Source organism: Pholis gunnellus (genome assembly GCF_910591455.1).
Source record: "Pholis gunnellus genome assembly, chromosome: 5".
In the NCBI taxonomy this organism is placed as follows: Eukaryota; Metazoa; Chordata; class Actinopteri; order Perciformes; family Pholidae; genus Pholis; species Pholis gunnellus.
This window is the reverse complement of record NC_136531.1, coordinates 24867457-24893428: the sequence shown is the minus strand read 5'-3', so window position 1 is coordinate 24893428 and position 25972 is coordinate 24867457. Positions and strand designations below refer to the sequence as shown.

The window sequence follows — 25972 nt, the reverse complement described above, 5'->3', positions numbered from 1 at the left end:
GTGTTGTCTGTGTGTGTGTGTGTGCCCATGTTTGTTGGTATACGTGTGTGTGTGGGCTTCTCTTGCTTTCAGTGCTGCTGTAACTCTCCTCCCACTCCTCTGTAGCTGCCGCTCTGCTCCTGCTCTCCTGTGTTGTGTCTGAGTTTAGACGTCTTTAGATGTTCCAGTCTATTTCCCCGATGCTTTCTTCTCCTCCTTTATTGCTGCTCCTCTTCTCTCTTCATTCTAGACGGCTCTGTCTTTCTCTTGCTTCTCAGCCCTCATCCTTCCATCTTTGGATTCTTCCTCTTCTTATCTTCATCTTCACCTCACCTCTCCTCCCATCATTGACTTTCCCCCCACTCTCCTCTCTTTCCTATCCTTCCCGTCTTCAACAATCCCTCTCCTCTCCTCTCACCTCATCCTCGTCTTTATCTTCATCCTCATCTTCGTCCTCGTCCTCTCCCTTCTCCCTTCTCTATCATCTCCTCTCTATCTCCTCATCTCATCCTGACCCTTCTTTCTCTCCCTCCATCTCACCCTGTTCTCTCCTCTTCTTTCTCACTCAATCTGTTCTTATTTCTTCTCTCTCTCATCCTCTTCTCTTACCTCATCTTCATCCTCTCCCTTGTCCTTGTCCTTTTTCACTCCTCTCTCATCTTTCCCGTCTCCTTCTCATCCTCTCCTCTCCTCCTACTTTCCTTGTCCTCTACCTCACCCTCCCCCTCCTTTCCTGCTCGTCTCCTCTCTGCCTCCTCCTCCCCTCCACCCCTGTGTTCCAGCGGAGGAGCAGTCAGTCAGCAGGTTGTTCCTTTGTGCTTGATCTAACCATGTGGCTGACAGGTTCCTATAGTGGAACATGGTTCTGTCAAGCACCATGGAACGGCCCTGCGAAACCCTACAGCATGGCCAAGACGCAAGAGACAGCAATCTCCTGTCCCCCCTGTGTGTGTGTGTGTGTGTGTGTGTGTGTGTGTGTGTGTGTGTGTGTGTGTGTGTGTGTGTGTGTGTGTGTGTGTGTGTGTGTGTGTGTGTGTGTGTGTGTGTGTGTGTGTGTGTGTGTGTGTGAGAGCATTTTCCTGCTAGGATCTAACTCGTGATGCCGTGGTTTCGAACACTAACAGCTGGTTTGGAGTCTGACAGGACTGAAACTCCCATGTGTGTGTGTGTGTACCATGTCTAGACTGTCTGGTGTCCAGTGTCTCGTGAGCTTGGCTCCTTTTAGGCTCCGTGATACAGATGCAGCATTTTGTAATGTTGCATCTGTAAGTAATGCACACGGGCATTGTTGCATCATAATCAGCGACGTTTGGTCCAATTTGAAAAATCACCACTCCAAACAAAAGCAGCGCATGTCGAAACTCCTCCATCGTATCACGACCTTCTCCCCGGCCGCCCGCCCTGTTTCCGATGGAACCGCTACCAGCAAACTCTGGGGGTGTTTTCCGACTCTGGCGGTGACGTTGTGCTTGTGATCGCGACCAGGTACTGAGGATTACCGCAGCAAGCTAGGAGGGGACTGCTTCGCCGACTTGGCCTGCCCGGAGAAGTGCCGCTGTGAGGGCACCACGGTCGACTGCTCCAACCAGAAACTCACCAAGATACCAGACCACGTCCCCCAGTACACCGCCGAGCTGTGAGTCGCTCTGTGTTTTTCTACTGCAAAGTGTGCGTCCTTTATCTCCGCTGTGTTGTTCTCTGTCTTTGCCTCTGACTGCCTTTCTTCTCCCGTCCGTTCCTAGGCGCCTGAACAACAACGAATTCACCGTGCTGGAGGCGACGGGGATCTTCAAAAAGTTGCCTCAGCTAAGGAAGATGTGAGTCAGATGTTGTAAACGCAACGGGAGCAAAAAGAAAGTCACGTGTTGTTGGCAGAAACTCACAAGAGCAAAGCTCTATGATTGCACGAGATTTCATCCTTGAGACTTCATCCCTTTTTTTTCTCGCTCCCGCAGTAACCTGAGCAACAACCGCATCGCCGACATAGAGGAGGGGTCGTTTGAGGGAGCCTCGGGGGTCAATGAGTTGATTCTCACCTCCAATAAGCTGGAGAACGTTCACCACCTTATGCTGAAGGGACTCAGCGGCCTGCGCACACTGTGGGTACACACACGCAGTTACTCGAATGCATATTAAGATGCATGATCATGTCTAATATGTGTGCCATATTGAAATATGCTCTCACGTACCGTGACAGTGTCCACAGAAGCATTTAAAACATGTGAGCGTACAAAGTTCACAGGTTTATATAATGATCTTTTTTTATTTTGTAAATTACACAGTATATTTCATCTTTTGTGCCCGTCCTGCCTGTGTGTGTGTGTGTGTGTGTGTGTGTGTGTGTGTGTGTGTGTGTGTGTGAGCAGTATGCTGAGGAGCAACCGTATCAGCTGTGTGAGCAACAGCAGCTTCGTGGGGTTGAGTTCAGTGCGTCTCCTGTCGCTCTACGACAACCAGATCACCTCCATGAACCCCGGAGCCTTCGACACACTGCACTCCCTGTCCACGCTGTGAGTACACACACACACACACACACACACACTCCTGGACACTAACATTACTAATGCAAGTGTACAAAAACAAAAAAACACACACACACACAAAGAAAATACCCCCCCAAAAAGTCCATCTCCCCTCTTCTTTGTCCAGAAACCTTCTGGCCAATCCCTTCAACTGTAACTGTCACCTGGCTTGGCTCGGCGATTGGCTGAGGAGGAAACGCATCGTCACCGGCAACCCTCGCTGCCAGAGTCCGTATTTCTTGAAGGAGATCCCCATCCAGGACGTAGCTGTCCAGGACTTTGCCTGTGAAGATGGTGAGGCGGAGCAGATTTACACTTTTCGCGCAGCCCTGACGAAATTGTGTCTTTATTTTTCATCACCACGTTTCTATCCTCCCATCCACCCATCGCTCGTCAGGTAACGATGACAACAGCTGCTCCCCGGTGCTGAGGTGTCCGGCCGAGTGTTCCTGTCTGGACACCGTGGTGCGCTGCAGCAACAAGGGCCTCAGCACGCTGCCCAAAGGCCTCCCCAAAGAGACCACCGAACTGTGAGTGAGAGACCAGCACCTGATCTAGCGCAATCCAACCGCTTTAGCCGTCGCAGCGCTCCCATGTTATACACCACTGAGCCTCACTGAGCCTCTTCATCAAAGACACGTCACGGTCCTGTGAAAACCGTGGACCTCCAAAACATCAGCTTGAATTTAAAACAAGTCTGTTTAGAGCTTTGTGACGATAAAACAATGTCAGAGAAAGTTAGTTGGTTCGTCACTCTGGAACATTTTCATTTTAAATCACCAAATCTTAGCGATGCATGTTTTTGTTTATTTCCAACAGCGATGATTTGCATTCATGTAGATTATACAGCACAAGGTGGATTATAAAGTAACCCACATCTTTTGAAGGATTTCTAGAGGATTTGAAATTACACAACTTGTCACTCATGCAACAGATGTGCGTCTAATTGAACAAATGTAACAATCAGCATCTAGTAGTAACCCCATGTTTGTTTTTCGGCTCTAGAGAATTTGTAGTGTAATCACACAAATCTCCCACTGTCTTTCTGTTGTGAAGAACTCGATCTATGGCGGTCAATAAACTAGTTAAGCTACAACAGGCAGGGCTGAATGTTTCCACCAGCACCCGAGGAGCTGTGCGTTGACAGGACAGCCGGCTCCGGGGACGGCGAAAGCCGCGATGGAGGTCGGACCACGGTGTGGGTCGCAGAGACCAAGTGTGTGTTCCAGCTTGTGATTTATTTCCGTCAAAGTCGTCAGCCTCAGAAAAGCTCAAACTTTTGTTACACTGTCCTTTTTTTTTTTCCTTAATCAAAGCTGTACTCATTAACATAAAAGAGACGCAGGTACACATACTGAAGGCTCACACACTTCTTTGCTTTCTCCTTAATCTTCTTAAGACTTAATTATCGCGCCGGATTAATAGCACATAATCACAGAGCGAAGGACATACGATCTCAGTAGTGCATGCGGGTGGGAAAGAGAGAGGGGGAGGTCACGCTGTATTACGATGCCTGTGGGGATATTACACTCCAGAGTTTATTATCGCTGCAGTAGTAATGATCGCTCACACGGCTGGAGATGAGGAATCGCCCACATGGCTAAATAACTTCATTTCCTCTCTTTCTCTTTCCCAATCCTCCTTGGTATCTTTCATATTCCGTTTGCAAACCTCCTCTGTCTCTCTGTTTGTCTCTGTTTGTTCTCTCAGGTATCTGGACGGTAACCACTTCACTCAGGTTCCCGCGGAGCTCTCCGATTACAATCACTTAACGCTCATGTAAGCCCCAGCACCACCACCTCATTCTGAGGAAGTCAAACACACACTAAAGACCAGAACTAACCGACTGTTATCTTACGTTGTGTTGTATCACTTTCAAGTGAATGAATTTGGCCCACATGTGGGCGCGACACATGGTTTGTGTGTGTGTGTGTGTGTGTGTGCACATTTGTTTACGCCTGAGTTTACATTGCTGCCTGTGCGTGTTTCATGTTTCTGCTATTGTTTCCTTTTCAGTGATTTGAGTAACAACCAGATCAGCACGTTGTCCAACCACAGCCTCAGTAACATGTCCGAGCTGCTTACTCTGTGAGTCTGGCTTTACATCAGTCCCTGTGTGTGTGTGTGTGTGTGTGTGTGTGTGTGTGTGTGTGTGTGTGTGTGTGTGTGTGTGTGTGTGTGTGTGTGTGTGTGTGTGTGTGTATGTTTGTGTGCGTGTAGTTCACAAATATTCAGGGAGAAGACGCCCTTGACAAAAGGAAAGCAGAAATCAAACAAGGAGTTTCTTTTTTTTTTACGTATATTTCGTCGAGTTGTCATATAGTCACGCATGAATGCTGTCCCATGTGGGACACCATACAGTAGGTGACTCTGCACTGTTAGCAACAATAATAGCATTTTTTTAACTTTAAAGCAACTCAGTGTGCAGTCATAAGCAGTTCAAAATATCGTCACCACTGTCAAAAGTACACACAAAACAATGATATATAAATAATGAATAAAGCAGAACTTAAGAAAATGGACCAGTAAAGGAGAGCAGCTTAGGTCAGTGAGGAAAACAATACATCTTCTCAAAAACTGTGTAGAAGAAGTGGACGTTGTTGGTTTGTGGACTGCCTTTTTGAAGCCTTGAGTTTGGCTTTTTGCAACCCAAAGTAACACGAGAGGCTGGAGCTAAGTACATCCAACTTTGAATAAGACAATTTTAGGCAAACAGAATGTTACAAATAACTTTCATGAGCTGAAAAAACACTGTGAAAGGGTAGCCCCGCCCTAAAGCATCCCCTGCTTTATGGTCTATTTGACTCTAAATGGACCATAAATGAACATCATGCTGTATTGAAGAAGGCTTGAAACTAGAGATTGAGACCATTAACTCATGTTTACAATGTTTACTGAGGTAATAAATCAAGAGAGAAGTAGAGTCATTTTCTCATAGACTTCTATACAACCAGAGGAGTCGCCCCCTGGTGGCCACTAGAGAGAATGCAAGCTGAAGGCACCTCCACATTGGCTTCACTTTTCAGACCCTGAGGTTGCTTCTTCTATTCAAAAATGAGTTTTGTTTCCAGACTTACAGAAGTTTCTTAAATGTAGTGTATCGATGTGTTACAGTCGCTACAATTTCCTTAGAAAAGGACAAAAATGCACATAAAATCAACAGGGGGGAAAAGAAAATCTCTACTTTGGGTGAAAGATGTTTGCAATTGTGCTCGTTAGACGTGTGTTAAATTGCGTGTGTGTGTGTGTGTGTGTGTGTGTGTGTGTGTGTGTGTGTGTTTGCTCTATTGCTTTGCTCAGTACTTATAAACAAGATTGTGCTCTGTTGCATTTGAAGCTTCATTGAAACTACACTGTCTGCATTTGTCTCCGTGCCAACATGTTTATTCTGTGTGTGAAGAATCCTGAGCTACAACCGCCTGCGGTGCATCCCAGTGAGGGCGTTCGATGGACTCAAGTCTCTCCGTCTGCTGTGAGGATCCATCCACACTTTTTTACCATCCAGAATCTTTTCTGCATCTCTGTGACCCTCTTTCTCTCTCTTCCTCTGTATCTTGCCCCCTTCTTAGGTCTCTCCACGGCAACGACATATCACTGATACCAGAGGGAGCCTTCAAAGACCTGTCGTCGCTCTCCCACCTGTGAGTAACGCACACACGTCTTTCTCTAGGACTGAGGACTTTTTACCTTATAGAACTGCAAATTAAGGGGGAATACATTACCACGACAAAAGGAGCCTTTTTGTCGTCATCCGAGAGGAAAGCATCTCTTCAGCGAGGCTTCTCTGTGAACGGGCCAACCAACCCACATACAGCTATCTCCTTTCTCCTGCTCTCCTCTTCGTCTATAGTATTCTATGATATTTGCTATTGAAAGTAAAGGCTCGTGTTTGTGTGCTGGGATTCCTTTCCTCCTCCGAGCAACAAGGGAAAAACTGGATTTATTGAATATGGATATTTCTTTGCTAAATAATAGATTTTTTGGGGCAATCTGCTGAATTGATTTACTGCAAAACAGCCGGGAACAGTTCAATGCACTAACTAAGAAAACAGAAAAGTGGACTTCAGACACTGGAGAACTATTACTTTGCTCTCTCCTCACTTTACCGATGTTTATGAAGCACTCTGTAGAGATGACAGCTTTTTCAGTTGCCTGATGGGCGCTCACGAGGATCAGCACCACGGATAGCGCTTGTGACAGGCTGCTGCTTTGTGTTCCATCTCTACCACAACAGAAATGCAAGCCTGGGAATGGGAAATTCTTTCCTCTTTGACCACTTTAACAGTTTGGTCAGATCATGGAGCAGTAGCCCCTCCCCCAATAAACGCACGTGGTGCGAGGCGGGCGCGCTCCCCAAAATGACGTAAATCACGGCCGGCGTGTGATTATGCAAGTGGTCATGGCGCTTGGTCGTGCACCTCTGCATTTTAGTAACTTTTGTAAGCGCAATCACGTGACTGTCACAAATAGTTCACTGATAAAAACACTATTTACATGTCGAGGGATTATGCATGTGAATAGATCCGAGTACATATTTTGCAGCCAAATCAAATAGCTTACAGGATATTCAACATTTGTTTCTTAATAATGCATTTCATTCTTGACTTGTTTCTTTACAGGGCTTCTATAAAGGCTACAAAGTAGTTTATGAATATGAGATATGAGTTTACAGATCATTACAGTCCCTCCTCGGCAGAGCGGAGGTCGGTTTATTGTTTTCTGCCGGTTACAACTACAGTCTCTTTTGGAGAGTAATGCAGCGCATCGAGTGTAAACGCCTCCTTTCATGCTCGGAAGTTGTGCACCGTCTGCAGAGGCTAGTGGTGCTACGGTGCCAAGCGCGAGTATACACAAAGCTTTAGTTACTTAAAAAAAACAAAAAAAAGGAGCAGGAGCAGGAAATAAAACTTCAAGGGAAATACCCCCGCCAGCACTGCTACCAGCATGAGCTACACGCTCCCAACGATCTCCACTTCAGTCTGTTATTTATAGTAGAGATATATAGATGATATATTTAATTTAACAGGGACGTACAACTGAGTCCGTAGGTATTCAGACTTCTTTTGTTTTGACTCTCTATTCCAGCCCGTTAGACCTATAAAGAAAAAGGTTTTCCTCCTGCTATCACAATTGAACTTTGTTCCCCCCCCCCCCCCCCCCCCCCGGCTGGCAGGGCGCTGGGGGCCAACCCCCTGCACTGTGACTGCCACATGCAGTGGCTGTCAGACTGGGTGAAGAGCGGCTACAAGGAGCCCGGCATCGCCCGCTGTGCCGGGCCCGGCGACATGACCGACAAACTGCTGCTCACCACGCCCTCCAAAAAGTTCACCTGCACAGGTAAAACACACGCTGCCGAACACGCCAGCAGATTAATTCACACTTTTATGTTGAGTGTACAAATGCACTTTAGTCGGAGTCCAAAAGGAAAGCATGCACACACACACATATATACTTTGCAGACATAATAATAATATGCATCAAATACACATGATGAGGACTCCCAGAGGAGACCACAAGTTGCCTTTTACAAATCGTAGAACCCCCATATTTGCATTTTTTTTTCACATTCATGACGGTGTATTTATAGTTTTTACAGCGTTTTATGAGCCGATGTCAGTGAGGGTTTTCACTGGTCGACATCCAAACGTTTGTATTTAAATTTATATAAAAAACTCCCAAGATCCCCAAATTTGCTTGTGAGCATAACTGTGGTCGTAGCTCATCATACTGCAAAGTGCCCGCTGACTGTTGAACCTTTGAACCTCATGACATCACATTAACTCTGAACATATGACTGAAGCCTAATCTTTGACCTAATCTAACTGACTGCGCTGTAGAAGTCCCGGGGCCTTGTGGTTTCCTGGTGCCAGGTAAAGTAGCCGATCGCGTCCCAGTACCTCCTCCTCAGTCTCTCCTCCTCAGTCTCCCCCCCCCCCAGTGCCTCCCGAGACAGTTCTCCACGTCCTCTTGAGCCCCGGCCGAACCGAACCGCTCTGCTTCCCGTTCAGCCCTCGTGTCCTGACCGTTGATGTGCGTCCCCGTTGTTACAGCTTGATGTCCTGTCATGGAATGTGGAAATACGCGTGTGTCCCCTTGTGCATGTCATGGCCCTGCAAAGAAAATCTAATTGTCATTTACTCTTGTTTATTACGTTATAAATGACTATTATTATCATTAGGTGCCTACCTTATACTAACAGTGCAGGTACTACTTTTTTCCTTACAAATCAGTATATTTTTCTCATAAACAGGCATATTTCATAATCGCTATTTTAAAATGCCCCCAAAAAATTCCCCTTTTTTTTTTGCCGTACAAACAGTTGACTTGCGTTGATGCATGGTTTCATGCAGGTCCCTGATGATGTACAGCTGTCAGTGTGTATGTCTCCCTCTGTATTCTGACTTGTCTTACTCCCCCAAATGCAGAACATTATATAAAGCTACTCCTCTCTCTGGTGTGTGTGTGTGTGTGTGTGTGTGTGTGTGTGTGTGTGTGTGTGTGTGTGTGTGTGTGTGTGTGTGTGTGTGTGTGTGTGTGTGTGTGTGTGTGTGTGTGTGTGTTGCGTTGCACAGGTCCGGTAGACGTGAGTATCCAGGCGAAGTGCGAGCCCTGCCTGTCCAACCCCTGCAAGAACGACGGCACCTGCTCCAACGACCCGGTGCACTACTACCGCTGCACCTGCCCCTACGGGTTCAAGGTACACGCACCTGCGGAAAGACAGAAGGGTCGCGGTTCACTTGCAGATATACTTTCTTTTGGAAAGCGCTCAATGGGGGTGCGTGTTTGTGTTTTGCAGGGACAGAACTGCGAGGAGCCCATTCATGCCTGTATCGCTAACCCGTGCCAGAATGGCGGTACTTGCCACCTGAAGGAAGGAGAAGGAAGCAACTTTTGGTGAGATTACATTTTTTTTTAAAACTGGTTATTATGGTCTATTATCCCTATATTACAGAGGCTTTCCATATCAGACCACTTGTCTCGAGGTGTGCTACTCAACTTTAATAAAACAATGTCATGTCTTCTGGGGGTTCATGAAGTCTGAAAAAGTAACCTTGACGATAAAGGAAGAATTGTCGGATTCACCCGTTTTGACTTGACGCTCTGTTGCACCAGTGTTTGATCTTTCTTTTTTTAAACCTGTCACTTGTGAGTCCCGCAACTTAATGGAAGTGTGATGCAAAGTTTCCGTCGTGTTGTCACATTCTACACGTAAAATAATACAATTGAAACGTGAAAGCTCCCCATCTGTCTGTTTTGTCCATTGCATTGTGAAACTTTATGTTCACATGTACTTTGTGGTACGGTAGAGCCAGGAAATAGCTCACCTTCATTCCCACATCCTTCTCATCAACTGATTAGCCGATAAGGAACAGGAAATGATCGTTCATGTGTTCGCTGCATCCTCAGATCTTTCCGATGAAGTTGGTGAGTAAACTGTTATCATCAGTGACCAAAAGGACGGACACAGCTTTTGATCTGCATCACTTTCCAACTGGACAAAAGTGAAATGTCCTGGAATATTATCTCAACATTCTCCAATAATTTCAACAAGCTACGTTCAGGATCAGGATAAAGTTTAGCTGCTTTTATTTTTATTGTTCTATGAACAATTTGTCATCATTTCTGAGCACGTAAAAGATGATGTCATAGATAAGCTATAGCCAGAGACTGCACGTCTTTTAAATCATGTCAAGTCTATAACACCAGCTAGATCATCGCTGAGAACGTCCTGGAAAGTGATCTGGAGAAAAGAGTGGCAACCCGGATATTGGTGTTCATCCAAGCTCTTGCTGCTGTACCTGGAGGTTTCTGACGTAAAGCCAGCATCAGTTTGAGAAGACGTCTATTCAGACATGTTCACTTTAACGAGGAGGTTAAGCTGTGCAGGTGATACAGTGACGGGGGAGCTGACGCCGCTCTGCACCAGCCACACACACACACACACGATCAGACCGACCCACCGTCACGCCGCCCTCTGTCTCTTTCCTTGTCTTCCTCTCCATGTGTGCGCTTCCATCTCTGCACGCTTTCCGGCGTTGCAGATGGTGGAATATTTATCACGAAGAGCTGTCGTTGACTACATAATGAGATATTAATCCACCCGAGTGTGTGCCGCATAAGAGCTCTTTATTAGACACATAATATACCACTTTGTGTGTGTGTGTGTGTGTGTGTGTGTGTGTGTGTGTACGCAGTAATAAACCTGAGTAATAGTTACAGAGTTGAAGCACACTTAGGTTAACAGAATAATGACTCTCTACTGGGGATATGTAGATGGAGCTGACACTGCTGTTATGAGTGTGTGTCTGTGTGTGTGTGTGTGTGTGTGTGAGTGTGTGTGTGTGTGTGTGTGTGTGTGTGTGTGTGCGTGTGTGTGTGTGTGTGTGTGTGAGTGTCATCCAAAGGTTCCGAAGATTTCCGTTGACGGCGTTCTTTGTGCACGACATGTGTTCCTCCTTTGATACCTCGCTCACGTGTGCGTGTGTGTGTGTGTGTGATCTCAGGTGTGTGTGTCCGGAGGGCTTCGAGGGCGACTCATGCGAGATCAACTTCAATGACTGTGAGGACAACGACTGCGAGAACAACTCCACCTGCGTCGACGGAATCAACAACTACACGTGCATGTGCTCCCCAGAATACACAGGTACCGCTCCCCGTTCTCTGCTCACGGCTCACCGTTCGTATTGGTCAAGATTAGCAAACACGGAACTCTCCGGGATGAAGTAACTGTCCTGTGGGTTTATGTGCGTCTGAGGCCTGCACGATAATTACGCCATAAACTTATCGTACCACGTGATTATGGACATGACCTTGTTTTTTACTTCCATGTTACCCGTGTGTTCGTTTGCCAGAATGCACAGCGATGTTGTCCCGACCATTACAAGACTTGGACACTGCGTGGACATTGCACTTGTTTGTTAACAGCGCTAGAGAGCGCATTTTATTTATTGTTTCGGTTGTGTTTTTTCTTCCATATTCCAATTGCAATGTCTGAATATTGTTAAGAATTAAAAGGATGTAGTTGCATTATTATGTTGTTGTATTATCATATATCATATCGGTGGCATAACATGGTCTTAAAGTGAAAATAATATAGTTTATCGCAATTATTTCTGGGACAAAATATCGTCCAACAAAAGTAGTTATCGTGACAGGCCTAGCTGTGGTCACCAGTTTGAACGATCTCACCTTTGTTTCTGAGATATCATGTTTGCCCGTCGTTCTGGTCAGGCACATGGCTCAAAAACCACAATACCCATGATCCTTGTCCGCTGTTGCCATGGAGAAGAAACCAGAATCAGAAATCAAAACTGAATTGGTCTGAGCTGCAGGTTGTGTTGCCTCAAACGTAAAAAAGAAGTTTCAGCTCAGTGATTTGGACGTCTTTAGCCAAAAAGTTTTCGTGTGCACACGAGCTTGTAACTTTTCTCAAAGCAGATATTTGAGTTCGATGCCGATTCAAGCTGTAGAAGTGCTCCAACTGTGAGTCACAGTACAGTCAAATAAATGGCACATTTACTTCTGAAACGTTTCACCGTAACAGACTGCAGACAAGTCTCTGTTGCTACTTGTTTGTCTGCTTTTGCACTGTGCTAATCATCTCTGACGGCTAACCTTTGTGGCGGTGTTCTCTCTCTCTGTCTTTCTGTCTCGCTGTCCTGGGTCTGTTTCCCCGTCTCACTCTGCTTTCTATCATCTGTCGTCTGTGTGTGTGTTTTTTTCTGTGTGTGTGGTTTCAGCTGCTACCAATGAGGTGGAGAGAGGTTAGTCTGTTCTTCTCTCCGTCCTTCCTGTCCCTCTCTCCTTCCATCCTTTCCTTCCTTTCCTTCCTTCCCTAATTTCCTGCGCTTTATCCACGCTCCCCAGAAACGTTGCTCACAGATTGAACTCACTGTTATGCGGTCATGCTCCATGTTAGCAGTGCATGTCCTTGATGTTCAGTTTGTAATTCATCCTCTCAGACATCTGGGGTTGTTCTGTTTGCTGCTTGGTGCATACATGTTATTACTAAAGCCAAAGTAAATATTGTGTCATAACATTCCAGGTTATCATGTTGACATTAAAGGAGAAGACTGGTGTTATTCTATGAATTAGCTATTGTCAAAAATTCCCTTAAAAAGACGTGTTGATGTGTTGATCTGGCAACCATTAATTCCACTAGAACACATAAATAAGCGGATAAAAAATATTCACTTGGGGATATCCGATGTAAGCCGTTTTTCTTTTTTTTTATCAAACTTTACTCACACGGCAGTAACTTGCGCATTTGACCATAGGCTGTATATAAGAAGTGGACGTAGTTGTCGTGACGTCGGCCATTGGTTTGTGGACCTCAGTTTTGAAGCCTCGAGTTCAACGATTTGGCCGTCGCCATCTTGGATTTTTACAACCACTAAATGGAAGTGACCATATTTGGACTGAGGAGGAGTGACGTAGAGACGTCGTATACGGCTCTTGTAGTGGTAGCGACCCGTCAGTCACAGTAGCCCCGCCCTAAAGCATACTCTGCTTTATGGTCTGTTTGACTCTAAATGGACCATCATTTACTAAATGAACATCATGTTGTATTGAAGAAGACTTGAAACTAGAGATTGAGACCATAAACTCATGTTTACAATGTTTACTGAGGTAATAAATCAAGAGAGAAGTAGAGTCATTTTCTCATAGACTTCTATACAACCAGAATTTTGCAAGCAGAGGAGTCGCCCCCTGATGGCCAGTAGAGAGAATGCAAGTTTTAAGCGATTCCGCATTGGCTTTACTTGTTAAAACCGGTGGGTGCTGTCTGTCAGTGACCAGCAAGTCTATCTGGCAGCAGGACGGTGTCCTCTTGATGTCTCACAACGAGCTGACGTCTAATCTGCTGCTAGCAACTTAAATATCTAACGCAAAGTTTCAAAAATGTTCTTAAAGCTAACACGGCTTCTTATAATATGCTAGTCTCACACTGAAATACAGCCACACATTTTTTACAGAAACGTTGTCCAATAACAAACAAGCAGTCGCAGTGTTTTAATTCTAACTGCCAGGTTCCCTTAATGGTCCTCTTCATTAAAACCATTTGCAGGTACAATCCAAAGCTAATAGACTGGGACAAGAAGAAACCCACTGTTTCATTTGAATGAGGACTCCCATTTAAAAATAAGCCAATACGAATGCGAGGCAGCACTGATACTAAACATGCATCTCCCACCGTTTCTCTCGCGTTCCCATCGATCCCCCGGCGATGGTGTAATTATTCCCAGAGTGGACTTTGTGCTGTCAGGAGTATCGGTTTATTCCCCGATGCCTCATCAGCGATTCGCTCCGAGTCTCAGGAACGTCGGGACGCACGCGGGGGATATTATCAGGAATATGACACTCCCAGAGATGAGATCATTTATCAGACCGCTGTGTTGGTCAGAGAGTCATCCATCATTAGAGTACACGCCCATGCAACACACACACACACACACACACACACACACACACAGTCCCGGGCCTGCAGTGCATGTACACACAGAGATGCTTAATCATACCAAGATGCACAGACAAATATCAAGGTGTTTTATATATTAATTTGACTTTGTTTATTATTTGTTGTTATTGTTAATAGTATGCAAAGTATTGAAAAGGTGTGTGTGTGTGTGTGTGTGTGTGTGTGTGTGTGTGTGTGTGTGTGTGTGTTCCCAGGGGAGCTTTGTGAAGAGAAACTGGATTTCTGCGCTCCAGAGCTGAACCCATGTCAACACGACTCAAAGTGCATTTTGACCCCTCAGGGATACAAGTGAGTGAACTACACACACACGCACACACACACGTATGCGGATTTGGTGTTTAGCAGTGTTTTGTTGTTTTTCTCACACATGATTTAAGTACTGACATTTCACACGCTGAAGTAAATGAGTTGCTGTTTTTTCCCCTGCAGAGATAAGTGTGTGTGTGTGTGTGTGTGTGTGTTGAGGGGAGGTGTTGGGTGTGTGATTTGGTCTCCCTCATAAAGGTTTCCTGTACCGATTTTATCTGAAGCTCGCTTTAGTTTTACTCCCTCGCGATGTGTTCTGGCGTCAGTGTAGTGTCTGTGCCTCTGTGTGTGTGTGCGTGTGTGTGTGTTTGTGAGTGTATTCTTTTGCTAAGCGGTATGAAGTTACCAACACTTAGACATATGATGTCTGGAAGCCAGCGCTCTTCATCAGGCTAACCAAGAAGACTGCTGCTCAATTTTAGGATTAAAGTCCAGCATTGACATGCATTTCTGTGTGTGTGTGTGTGTGTGTGTGTGTGTGTGTGTGTGTGTGTGTGTGTGTGTGTGTGTGTGTGTACATTGTAGGTGTGAGTGCACGCCAGGCTACGTGGGTGAGCACTGCGATCTGGACTACGACGACTGCGAGGAGAACAAGTGTCAGAACGGAGGCCAGTGCATTGACGCGGTCAACGGGTACACCTGCGTCTGTCCAGAGGGATACAGGTGAGGTGCACAAGCAGCAGGAGCTCAAAGTACCGGCGACATCAAAGCGTCTGTAATAGTCTTTGTGCAGTGCATGTCAAGTTTTTCGCATTGCTGACTTTATCTCCCGCTCTTTTAGGAACATTTCTAACAGATTCTTACATTGTTTGTAAAAAAGAAACACTTGTCTTTCTCCCAGATTCCATGCTACATGTTTCTTTATTTGCAGTGTGTGGTGTAGAAAGGGCTCCCCCTTGTGTTCACTATCGGTTATTTCTTTATATCTATCGATGTATCTCTCCATCTATCCATCTAATATCGTTCTTTTTTAACTCCCAAATCTCAGACGTTGAATTGTCCTTGAAAGCACCATCCTGTAGCACCCCAATACGACAATAATATGATTTTGAAAAAGAAGAATAAAGACAGCGTAAAAAGAGATAAACCTTTATTGTTGCAGCACGGACAGCAGAAACCAAGATAGAAAGAGAAAGTCAATAATAATTAATTAGAGGAATATATATTAGAAATAAACTTCAATTAAATTAAACAAATTGAAAGCCATACAAGGGCAGATGTGATGATATGATTATGATAGAACATGTTCGCTTCATAGAAATCAAAGAAACCACTTTACGAACATTCCTTGTACATTAGTAGTACTTTGGAACTCATACTTAATATATCACTGTAATACTTAAAAACTTAAATAACACAATTTCAGGCACAGTATTCATTGTGTGTGTGTGTGTGTGTGTTGCAGCGGGTTATTCTGCGAGTTCTCTCCCCCAATGGTCCTTCCTCGCACCAGCCAGTGTGACGACCACGAGTGCCTGAACGGGGCGCAGTGCGTTGTCATGGGAGCAGACCCGCGCTGCCAGTGCCTCCACGGCTACGAGGGCGAGCGCTGCGAGACGCTCGTCAGCGTCAACTTCGTCAACCGAGAGTCCTACCTGCAGCTCCCCTCCAGTCTCCTCTCGCCGGAGGCCAACATCAGCCTGCAGGTGAGCGCTTCATACCGAGTCTCATCGTTCAGGTGTTTTGTTGTTTGGAGATCTCGACGCTCTAAAAACCCCACTGTGCACTACTGGTTGGTGAACACCGTGGATGTTTGGCAGCTAAACAGCTCCAGGAGTTGGTAGAGAACTAGTCACAGTTTGTGCCTCTTATGTTTTAGCAAACATCTGGTTTACAGAGGGAACTCAAACCATCAGTTTCCCAAATGTTGTTGGAGTTTGATTTGTCACAGTAAGTCAGCTCTATCAAATACAATCAATGCTTTAAGCACACGTCTGTGAAATCAGTGTATCAGAATGTGTGAATGTAGTATGATTTAAGTGCATTTAACATATATAATATAATTTGATTCAATATAGAACTTGGAAAGAATTAAAAAATGTATTTTAGAGACCCCTGGAAATACTGGTGTCAGGAGAACATGCCTGAGCAGGAAAGTTTGGGACTTTCCGAGATCCCATTAGAAACATGAAACTTGGGTGGAACCGTAAAGATATTACACCATTATTTGCAGGGCAACAATGGAGGAGTTTAAAATAGAGGTGCAGCATTGGCCCGAGTCGGAGGAACTATACAAGGCTGTGTTCAAAGCAGGGTACTGTTGGACTCCGCTGTCTGCTCGGGTTTACTTCCTACTCAAAGAATAAACTCTCCTGCATCGAACTCTTGACTGCTTCTAGTGATTTCTTTTAACATTTTCGAGACTCCCAATAGCAGCAAAGAAACAGAGTAGACTAAGTGTTGGAGCAGTAGTTTAGACTTCATAGACTGGCCCAGCCTGAGCTTCTGTTTTCCAACAATGTGTGCTAATAGGCACAAGATGGGCTGGTAGAGACCAAAAACAGAGAATCAATATTGGACTTCTTTACGCATTCAGTCATTCATCCTCCACCCTTAACATATATTATATATTTTTTTGTTTGTTGTTTTCTTATGTTGCAAAATGGGTCCACAAACTGCGTTTTGTTGCACAACCCTGTTGTACAATGACAATAGATGAACCTTGCAACATATGATATGTCAATGTTGTGAAACAGCTTGTTTCTGCTGCCCCCAAGTGGCCAAAGAAAGTGGTCTGAGCCAAACTCCACCCACTGCATAATAGTGTCAAATGCAACAAAAACAAAAGTGTGCGAGGGGCTGCGTGCTGTGAGGTGAGATGTGTGAGGCAGGAGGTGCTCAGTGACTGATTTAAAACAGCAGATGAGCCATTTTCAACCCATGAAAATGAATGAATGAAATGTCAACACTATCATAACAAATAGACAGAGGCTGAATGTTGCTGGTGAGTGCTTTGGATGCTGAATGGACTTGTACTTACAGTATATTGAGCTTTTCTAGTCTCTCGACCGTTATCACCGTGCGCCGTGTCGTCCTCCTCGCTCTAACGTTACAGCTGTCAGATGGAGCGGTGACGTGCTCGTCTATACAAACCCTCCGTTTGGTTCTCACGCCGATAAACAATGTCAAATAGATAGTAGCCCAAAAAGCAATGCAAAGGAGCGAATGGAGTGCTGGTCTATAATACAATGTGCCATGTGGGCGCTGGCCCTGAATTCGGAATTTGAAAGCAGGATAGTTTAACATTGTTGTGCTGGTACCTTTATTTTCTTTTGGTCATTAACTCAAACATCCCGGCGTGTTTTCAGATCGCCACAGACGAGGACAGCGGCGTGCTGCTGTACAAAGGGGACAACGATCACATCGCCATGGAGCTGTACAGGGGACGCCTCAGGGTCAGCTACGAAACCGGATCCTACCCTCCCTCTGCTATATACAGGTACATGCACATACAAGCAGAAACGTCCGGCTACACATCCACATGATGGATGATGCAAACGTTCTCTCTCTCTCTCTCTCTCTCTCTTTCTCAGCGTGGAGACAGTGAATGATGGCAGCTTCCACGCTGTGGAGTTGGTCGCATCGGACCAGACTTTGTCTCTGTCCATCGACGGCGGGCCGCCCAAATCCATCAACTCCATCAGCAAAGAGTCCACACTCAACATAGACTCTCCGCTGTACCTGGGAGGTAAGGACTCGTCTCTGTGTGTCTGCGTGGATGCCTGACAACTGCAGGGAAATCTGGTTTATTTGTGAAGACAGTTATAAAGAAACAGGACTATTATTTAACATATTCTGTCTATTGGAGAGGCTCAGGTGGACTAACTTACAATCCCTGGAAGTAAAACATGAAACCACGAGTAGCCTTGATGTGCATGTTGGTCCTGATTGGAAATGTGAAGAATGTGAAAAAACATAATATCACGATAAGCACCTTGATTGGTTTTAGAATGAGCCCTTTTAAGCACTGGCTGTCTAGATTACTGCTCTCATTAGTGGAGCACCCATCCATCCAGAGGTATTCAAACTAGATCATGTTAGCGTATTTTAATAAAAGCCGTTATATGAAGAAGTATTTGTGCACTCCTGATGTACCCCTCTGTAATCCTTTCCTCCTCCAGGTATGCCAGAACGCGCCTCGGCCTCCGGGGGCCTCTCGTCCCTGCAGCATAGCTCGGGCGGACGCAACGGCACCAGTTTCCACGGCTGCCTCCGTAACCTGTACATCAACGGGAAGCTGCAGGACCTGGGGGCCGGACTGGGGGCGGGTGCTCCGGGCCCCGGGGCCGCACTGGGCGACTCCAGACAGTGGCTGGGCCACGGGGTGGAGGCGGGCTGCCAGCCCTGCCAAAGGGGCGCCTGCGTCCAGGGCGACTGCCACCCGACCGGGCATCGCGGCTTCACCTGCACCTGCAACCCGGGCTGGACGGGAACGGTGTGCGACCAGCAGGTCAACAACCCCTGCGACGGCAACAAGTGAGTAGTTTTGTTGTGCCTCTTGTGTCTGTGTGCCCGTGGTTGGGGCGATCACAGTCCTGGTATGGGTTTAAACCCTCTGAACCCCGAGCAGTTTCGGGGCGTTTTTTGCTCCGGTCCCATTTTACTCTCTGTGGCTTTGATGTTAACAGCAGTATAAAAGTCCTGCACCTCTATGGAAACAGCACAGCCATGGCTAGAAATAGAGAGAACTTTAAAATGCTTTTTTTGACGGAAGCATTCGTTACACATGATGTGTCCTAAGACCGTCGGTCCAAAGCTTCTAGGATAAATAGTGTAGTTTTGTCAATGTTTTTAAAGAGAACATGCTTTTCAATCCCGCTGGCGGGTTTTGGGGGTTTAGAGGGTTGAAGATTTGTACCCCATCTTCACCTTTCCCGTCTCCCCCTCCCTCCCCCGTCCTCAGGTGTATCCACGGCACCTGCCTCCCGATCAACTCCTACTCCTACTCCTGCCGCTGCCAGCCCGGCTTCGCTGGCGTCCTGTGTGACGAGCAGGACCAGGACGCAGCCAACCCCTGCAGTCCGTCTCGATGCAAACACGGCAAATGCAGAGTGTCGGGCCTGGGCAAGGCGTACTGCGAGTGTAACGGCGGGTACACGGGAGAGGCCTGCGACAAAGGTGAGGAAAAAAAAACATATTCATCGTTGTTACTAACATCCTTCTAAAAATAATAACTTATTGCCGTAGAAGCTTTTGAATCTAAAGCATGTTTATCTTGTCTTCTAAGCTTCTGCTTGGCTGTCTGTTAGCTGTGTGTGTGTGTGTGTGTGTGTGTGTGTGTGTGTGTGTCTAACAGTGTTCAATGTCTCTGCATTAATGCTTCTAACCCGTTGCTTTTTCAACTCAGCATCTCCTGAGCTTCCTCCTAATCCCTCGCGGGGGGTTACTCAGGTGAGACTGCCTGATCACATCTTACTGTTTTGTTTTTTTACCTCTCCAACCCAAAAGACGTCCAACCACTGCGTCACCGTGGTTTCACCTCATGCAACAAGCAGCTAAAGTAGTTTGCTTTTTATTTGTCATCTTTCAATTTACAAAAAAAAAAATTCAACATAGTCGTATTATCTTATTTAAGAATTATTATTTTGCTCTCATTAAACTCGTTCTAAGATGTAGAATCTAAGTTGTTTCAGGCTGTTCTCATCCAGCATCCGGAGCTACGCCTACGAAGATATAATGCGCCGGAACTCGTAGATATCCCGGGAAATGATTTTGTAAGTTATCCACGTAATCATAAACAAAGAAGTTTAAATACCACAAAAGCACACACAAGGCGGGTCAGAAGGGAGGTGGACGGGTCCAACAGCCAGCAATCTTCCCGCCAGGAGACCGCTGTTCGGTCCCCGAGTGATACGAGAAGTCGTCGTCGATGTTTTTGTCACGTACCTTTCTTTCTTCAGTAAGAAAGTTACTACTCCCGTAGTTATTTTAACCCCAACGTTGAACTTTCCCTAAACCCTAAACAGTTATGTTGCCTAAACCTAACTAAAATGTTTTCTATGAAGATGGGAAGTTTATTTTGAAAGGACCATTTACATGTAACAAGCGTAAATTGACACGTGTTGCTGACTTTCGTAGGAAAACGCACGGAAAACGAGGATAAACTTTTGCGTAGGACATTGTATGAGGATACGTGGTTTGTTCAGCACAAACTAACTTATATATCAATATCACTAGTGCATGTGAATAAATTACCTCCTTAATTACGTTTTACAGGGATAGAAGACAAATTATTTATTGTTTTTAAAATAAAAACATTTCTGTATTCATTAGCTTTGTTTGTCATTTGGACAATGTTTCAGTGTTTTGGAGTGGTCTGATAGTTTGACACGTGTTGTACTCCATTGACAGATTTTTTTCTCAACATTTCGCAATATTTTGCTTCTTTGAAGCATTTTTTTATTTGTTTTGTTTTGCATGGTCTCGTCATACATCCCCCTGTCTCACATTTGTGTCCTCGTCTTGTCCTCTCCACTGACACTTTGAGTTCCGGTGACGTTGTTTTCACCAGTCGCATCACTTTTGCCGTCTTCAGAGCGGTTTATGTGCGGATAACTCGTTAACTCTGCGTTTCCCTCCTCGCGCCCGCAGAGGTGGCCTGCCGAGGGGAACGGATCCGAGATGTCTACCAGAGGCAGCAAGGCTACGCGGCGTGCCAAACCCAGGAGAAGGTCTCCCGCCTAGAGTGCCGGGGCAGCTGCGCGGGGGGAGCAGACGGACAGGGCACCTGCTGCACCCCCCTCCGCAGCAAACGCAGGAAATACACCTTCCAGTGCACCGACGGCTCATCTTTTGTCCAGGAAGTGGAGAAAGTGGTCAAGTGTGGCTGTACAAAGTGTTCCTCGTAAAAAAAAAGAGAGATTCTCCCCCCCTCCAGATTTATATTCTTACCCGCCTTACTTGATGTCCAAGGTCCCGATTCCTTCCTGAGAAAAACCCTTCACCTTCCACGGCCCCCTCCCCCCAACCATCCCTGTTTTTGTTTGTTTTTTTAAACCCTTAAAAAAAAAAAAAAAGGCAAAAAAGAAAAGAAAGAGAAACAACTAAAAAAGAGTTTCGTTTCTTTGTCAGTGCTGGACTGATGATTGATGCTTCCTCGGTGGGGATGTTGAATTGTATTGTAAAGTACAAAACAGACTTATTTTTTATTATGAAGTGGAGAAAAAGACAAAAAAAAGACAAAAAAACACACACAAGAGTTGACTTTTTCCTTACTTATTTTTCGTTGGTCGTGACGACTCCGACGGCGTGCCACGCTCGTCTCTTCCGCCGGGAAGGCCGACCGCCTCCCCGTAGACTTCCTGCTTCCCGTCTGTGAGTTGTGTTTTTAGGAGTACCCTTAACTGGTAGTACCACGGACTCACCGCTAGGAGGAGCTGCATTGAGAGCACGGGAGACGGCGGGCAGCGATAAACCCCCCTACAACACGAGGAACCACCACTGTAGACCCCCTGAACCCTCGGAGACTGTGTGCACGATCCCACACACAGCTGTGCTCAAACTCCTGGTATTTCTTACAGCTACTGAACAACACACACACACAAGTGCTCTCACATGTAGAAGAGTTACACATAATACCTGCCAGGTTGGATACAGTACACTCTGTTTATCTCCCCCCCCCCCTCCCCAGTCATGAATGACAAGTATTTATTGTATCATAAATACCTGTACTTATTCAGTAGATCCCATATGTATCAATCTGATTCTTTTAATATATATTAATTTATATTTGTCCTTATTTTTGTATTAAAAAAAGACATAATCTGTCAAGATAGCTGAACTAACAAAATGGTGTTCTTTATTTTGGTTTAAGAGAATTTTCTTTTTTTTTGATCACTGAAACTATTGTGCTTGCCAGAGACCTTCGTTACATTTTAATCTGCAAATGTGACGTGAAGACATTGTATATTTTTTTGTCGCGTTTCCTGAGAGTTTGTACTGTGCCATTGCCAGAAGGTCTTTATATTAGAGTATAAATGTATAGATCATTTTTTCCCCTCCCTATGTATTTCACACACACAATCTCGTGAGTAGCATTGACCCTAGAGGATGCTTAGGAACTGTTTTTACCTTTTTAACAACTTTATGCTTAAAGAATACTGTGACTTTTTCTAAATGAAACTACTTTGTTAGCCCCCCCCCCCCCCCCCCCCCGGTCTCCGATGTTAACATGTTGCTGCTAAGTTTTTGTACCGTAGACTTGGATCCTGATCTGTATGTTATATAGAACTTCCTGCTCCTACTGTACGGGGCACCTTGTGTAACAGATAAATACGTCCCCCCCTCCTCTACACATGTGCATTGTGCTTTATATTCCCCTCTTCTCCATCCCCAGACTAATGTCAGTTCCCTGACTGATGTTTGTTTATTAAACACAATATTTACCTCACACCTTCGCCTTTTCTTTTTTTCTTTGATGATCGAAGAGGTCCAAGTTGGAAACGTTCCCCTTCGATACGTCTTCATCAACACACGCACCTCTTCTCTCTCAACAAATTAACCTTCCCCCATCTCATACGCTCCTCCACTTTCCGTTAGAGGAATGTTGGAGCATGCACATAACTGTGAAACCAGTTTAGTCCCACTATACTAAACGATAAGCCGAGTAGGTTTCTCATTGCCAACAAAACCAATGAAAAGAATAAAAATAACAATGCCCCCCCCACCCCCCACCCATTACCTGCTGTCTGTGTAGCTGAAGCGTGATATAGTTTATTCCTCTGTGTACCGGAACCTTCATTGTTGTCCCAATACTATTAGAAACACATCAATAAGGATGAGCGCAGCACTGGGTGACATGTTCCTTCATTGTGCTGAACACGGGCGCGAGTTTATTTGAGGTAATCCCACACAGACCGACCTGCTGCTGTAAATACTAGCATAGTTAGCGTACCAAACGTGAATTCATCCGCAGCTGTAAATAGTCCCCAAGAAATGCACTATTTGGTCCTGTTTTAGTCACATACCCTGAAAACTAATTTTGTTATTTGATTTAATGTAATTTTATTGTGATTTGTTTGTAAATATTTTTCCCCTATTCATAAATATACTGCATGTTTGTGCATGAATAAATCAGCTTGATAGACAAGGTAGGAAAGTCAGAAGTATTGAGGGATGGACCAACGCATTTTCCGTCTATTCATGAGATTTGTTAACAAAATAAAATGCCGGCCCCATCATACAATGTCTTTGTATTAGAGGTAACAGGTGATTATTGTGTGCTTACGCTCAGTGTCGTAAAAAAAAACTATACTTGCGTTGTTTTAGCCGAAATTCTAAGAATGTACACATTTTTAACACACAGAGGAGACAAAGACACACTAAACTGAAAACACTGCTCTCACTGTTGACAGATTTGACCCAGTGCATCATGGGATACATCTTTCCCTCAGTAGCAGCAGGCTTCAGCTAACGGCTAACGATGACAACAACTTCCTTCAACACGGATAAATGGATGACTAACCAGAGAAGACATAAATTGTTGGATATATTGGTTTTTTAAAGTCTCTAAAAACACAAGGGATTACTGAGCGTCTGAAAAGGACCGCACCGCCAGAGCCCTCGTCGGAACGCTACAGCAGTGACGGAGCGGAGGCCATTTTGAGTTTCTTAACTGCAGCTTTCCAAATTGATCACTCCTGTAAAATTAGCCTAAAACTCCTCTCCAAGGCAATACCCAAAGCAAATTGAAAGCTGTTCTTGAACCATTTGAAGCACATGCATGGTTTTGGTGTCTTTTGAAAGGTAACACTGTGAAGTTTTCTCTTTTTTTCCCCCCAACAGTCAGAATCAATCGAAAGGTCAGAGTGCAGCCGCCATTTTGAGACCCAGAGACCGGCAATGTTTACATGCGAACTGGAGTTACGACAGAAAATAACACATAAATAATTAGGCATATCTGCCGGCTAATTTGAAATGATGCAACAGTAGTCCGTGGGTATTTATTGACGTAATAATGTGTTTTGGACAAAATGTTTGACTGGATTGGATCGTCTGGACCTTTGCCAATGTAACAAGACCGCTTTTGTTGGAATATTATCGATGGGTGGATTACTAGGAGGCTTCATAGGTGAGTTGCCTCAATTTTGTAATTGTTTGTTTGTGGGTTGGTGGTCTGACAGAGGCGTTGATTGTACCTGCTGTTGTGATTGTATCTTGAAATGGTTTGCATAAATCGAATCACAAGAATCTTAGCTTTCCAAAGAGATGTCGCATCAGTGCCTACCTATACATAGCAGTTGTCTCACTAACACAGATGTACACTTAGTGTTAGCAGGTTAAAAACAAATAGTAATTGAAGTACTTTGATGTCACATACGACAGACGTGTTTTGGTTTGTCACCCACCTGTACCACGACCTCTCACTGCCGTCAAGACAGCCTCCGTTTAAAAAAGAAAACACGGTGAAGCCGGCTTGTTTGGTTTGGAGCTGACTTCAAAATAAATGCCACATCCTGGTGAAGGCCATAGGCAATTTCCCATTCATTCAATAAGTCGGTCAGTCCATCGATAAAAAAAGAAATGCATAAATAAATAAATAAATGAATAGTAAATAGAAATACATAAATGAATAAAACTAAATGTGTTTTCCTTTCCTTGTAATGACCTGAGAGCCAGATGTGTCTCTGTGGAGAGGCTGGGACGGTGTCTATTCCATCATTAAACCATGTTTTACATTATTTTCAATCAATAAATGAGTAATTTATTGCGCAACTATAATCATTAAATTAAATGAATAAATGAAATATACAAAGACATCAAAATGTTATTGATGTGGTTCCATTGCGTCTAGCAGCCGTTTGATGAAAGGTCAGAGTACGAGCAGCCCCACAGATCAGTCTGCAGACTGATCTGCAGATCAGTCTGCAGATCAGTCTGCAGATCAGTCTGCAGATCAGTCTACAGATCAGTCTACAGATCAGTCTGCAGATCAGTCTGCAGATCAGTCTGCAGATCAGTCTGCAGATCAGTCTACAGATCAGTCTGCAGATCAGTCTGCAGATCAGTCTACAGATCAGTCTACAGATCAGTCTGCAGATCAGTCTACAGATCAGTCTGCAGATCAGTCTGCAGATCAGTCTGCAGATCAGTCTGCAGATCAGTCTACAGATCAGTCTGCAGATCAGTCTGCAGATCAGTCTACAGATCAGTCTGCAGATCAGTCTGCAGATCAGTCTGCAGATCAGTCTACAGATCAGTCTGCAGATCAGTCTACAGATCAGTCTACAGATCAGTCTACAGATCAGTCTGCCATCGTGGACAAAGCTGACACTGTGCTGACCGTACGCACTCTTCTCATGTGCAGGTCTCTGTTTTTTTGTTTTTTTCACTTAGGTGACCTCTCAACCAGCTAGTCGTCAGGAGTAATGAGGGTGCGAGTGGATGGATTCAAAGGCCAGGCAAGGCCACCACAGGGGGATGGAGGTCAGATATAATGTCACAATCTTCAGTAGGAGGGCTCAGGGAGAGAGATTTGTGAGCTAAAATAATCGCTTGTGTGTGATACGGGTCAATGGGCAGAGAATACATACTACAGAGGGTGGCTTTAAGACACTCTACTCAAAAAGCTTCCAAAAAATGCAAAATATTTGTATTTTATTATGCAGATCAACAGCTCCATCTGCTGGTGTGCAGCGTCATTACAAGTTCAATTTCAATTTAATTCCATTTTTTTTGTATAGCCCAA

General features: G+C 45.0%; 1 protein-coding gene across 2 annotated transcripts in view; it reads left to right on the top strand.

The window, feature by feature from the left end:
* Window positions 1-22408, top strand: part of slit2 (slit homolog 2) — an 84056-nt gene extending 61648 nt beyond the window's left edge. For both annotated transcript variants that reach the window (XM_079159198.1, XM_079159197.1), the window contains 22 exons: window positions 1465-1615; window positions 1722-1796; window positions 1935-2078; window positions 2346-2489; window positions 2629-2795; window positions 2899-3031; window positions 4212-4280; window positions 4518-4589; window positions 5902-5973; window positions 6071-6142; window positions 7675-7838; window positions 9074-9198; window positions 9298-9395; window positions 11006-11145; window positions 14175-14268; window positions 14812-14949; window positions 15692-15932; window positions 17595-17725; window positions 17820-17974; window positions 18408-18762; window positions 19190-19404; window positions 20878-22408. In XM_079159198.1, the coding sequence (XP_079015324.1) occupies window positions 1465-1615; window positions 1722-1796; window positions 1935-2078; window positions 2346-2489; window positions 2629-2795; window positions 2899-3031; window positions 4212-4280; window positions 4518-4589; window positions 5902-5973; window positions 6071-6142; window positions 7675-7838; window positions 9074-9198; window positions 9298-9395; window positions 11006-11145; window positions 14175-14268; window positions 14812-14949; window positions 15692-15932; window positions 17595-17725; window positions 17820-17974; window positions 18408-18762; window positions 19190-19404; window positions 20878-21134 (3212 nt within the window). In that variant the 3' untranslated portion in view covers window positions 21135-22408. The remainder of the gene's footprint in view (window positions 1-1464; window positions 1616-1721; window positions 1797-1934; window positions 2079-2345; window positions 2490-2628; window positions 2796-2898; window positions 3032-4211; window positions 4281-4517; window positions 4590-5901; window positions 5974-6070; window positions 6143-7674; window positions 7839-9073; window positions 9199-9297; window positions 9396-11005; window positions 11146-14174; window positions 14269-14811; window positions 14950-15691; window positions 15933-17594; window positions 17726-17819; window positions 17975-18407; window positions 18763-19189; window positions 19405-20877) is intronic.
* Window positions 22409-25972: the final 3564 nt, after the last annotated feature.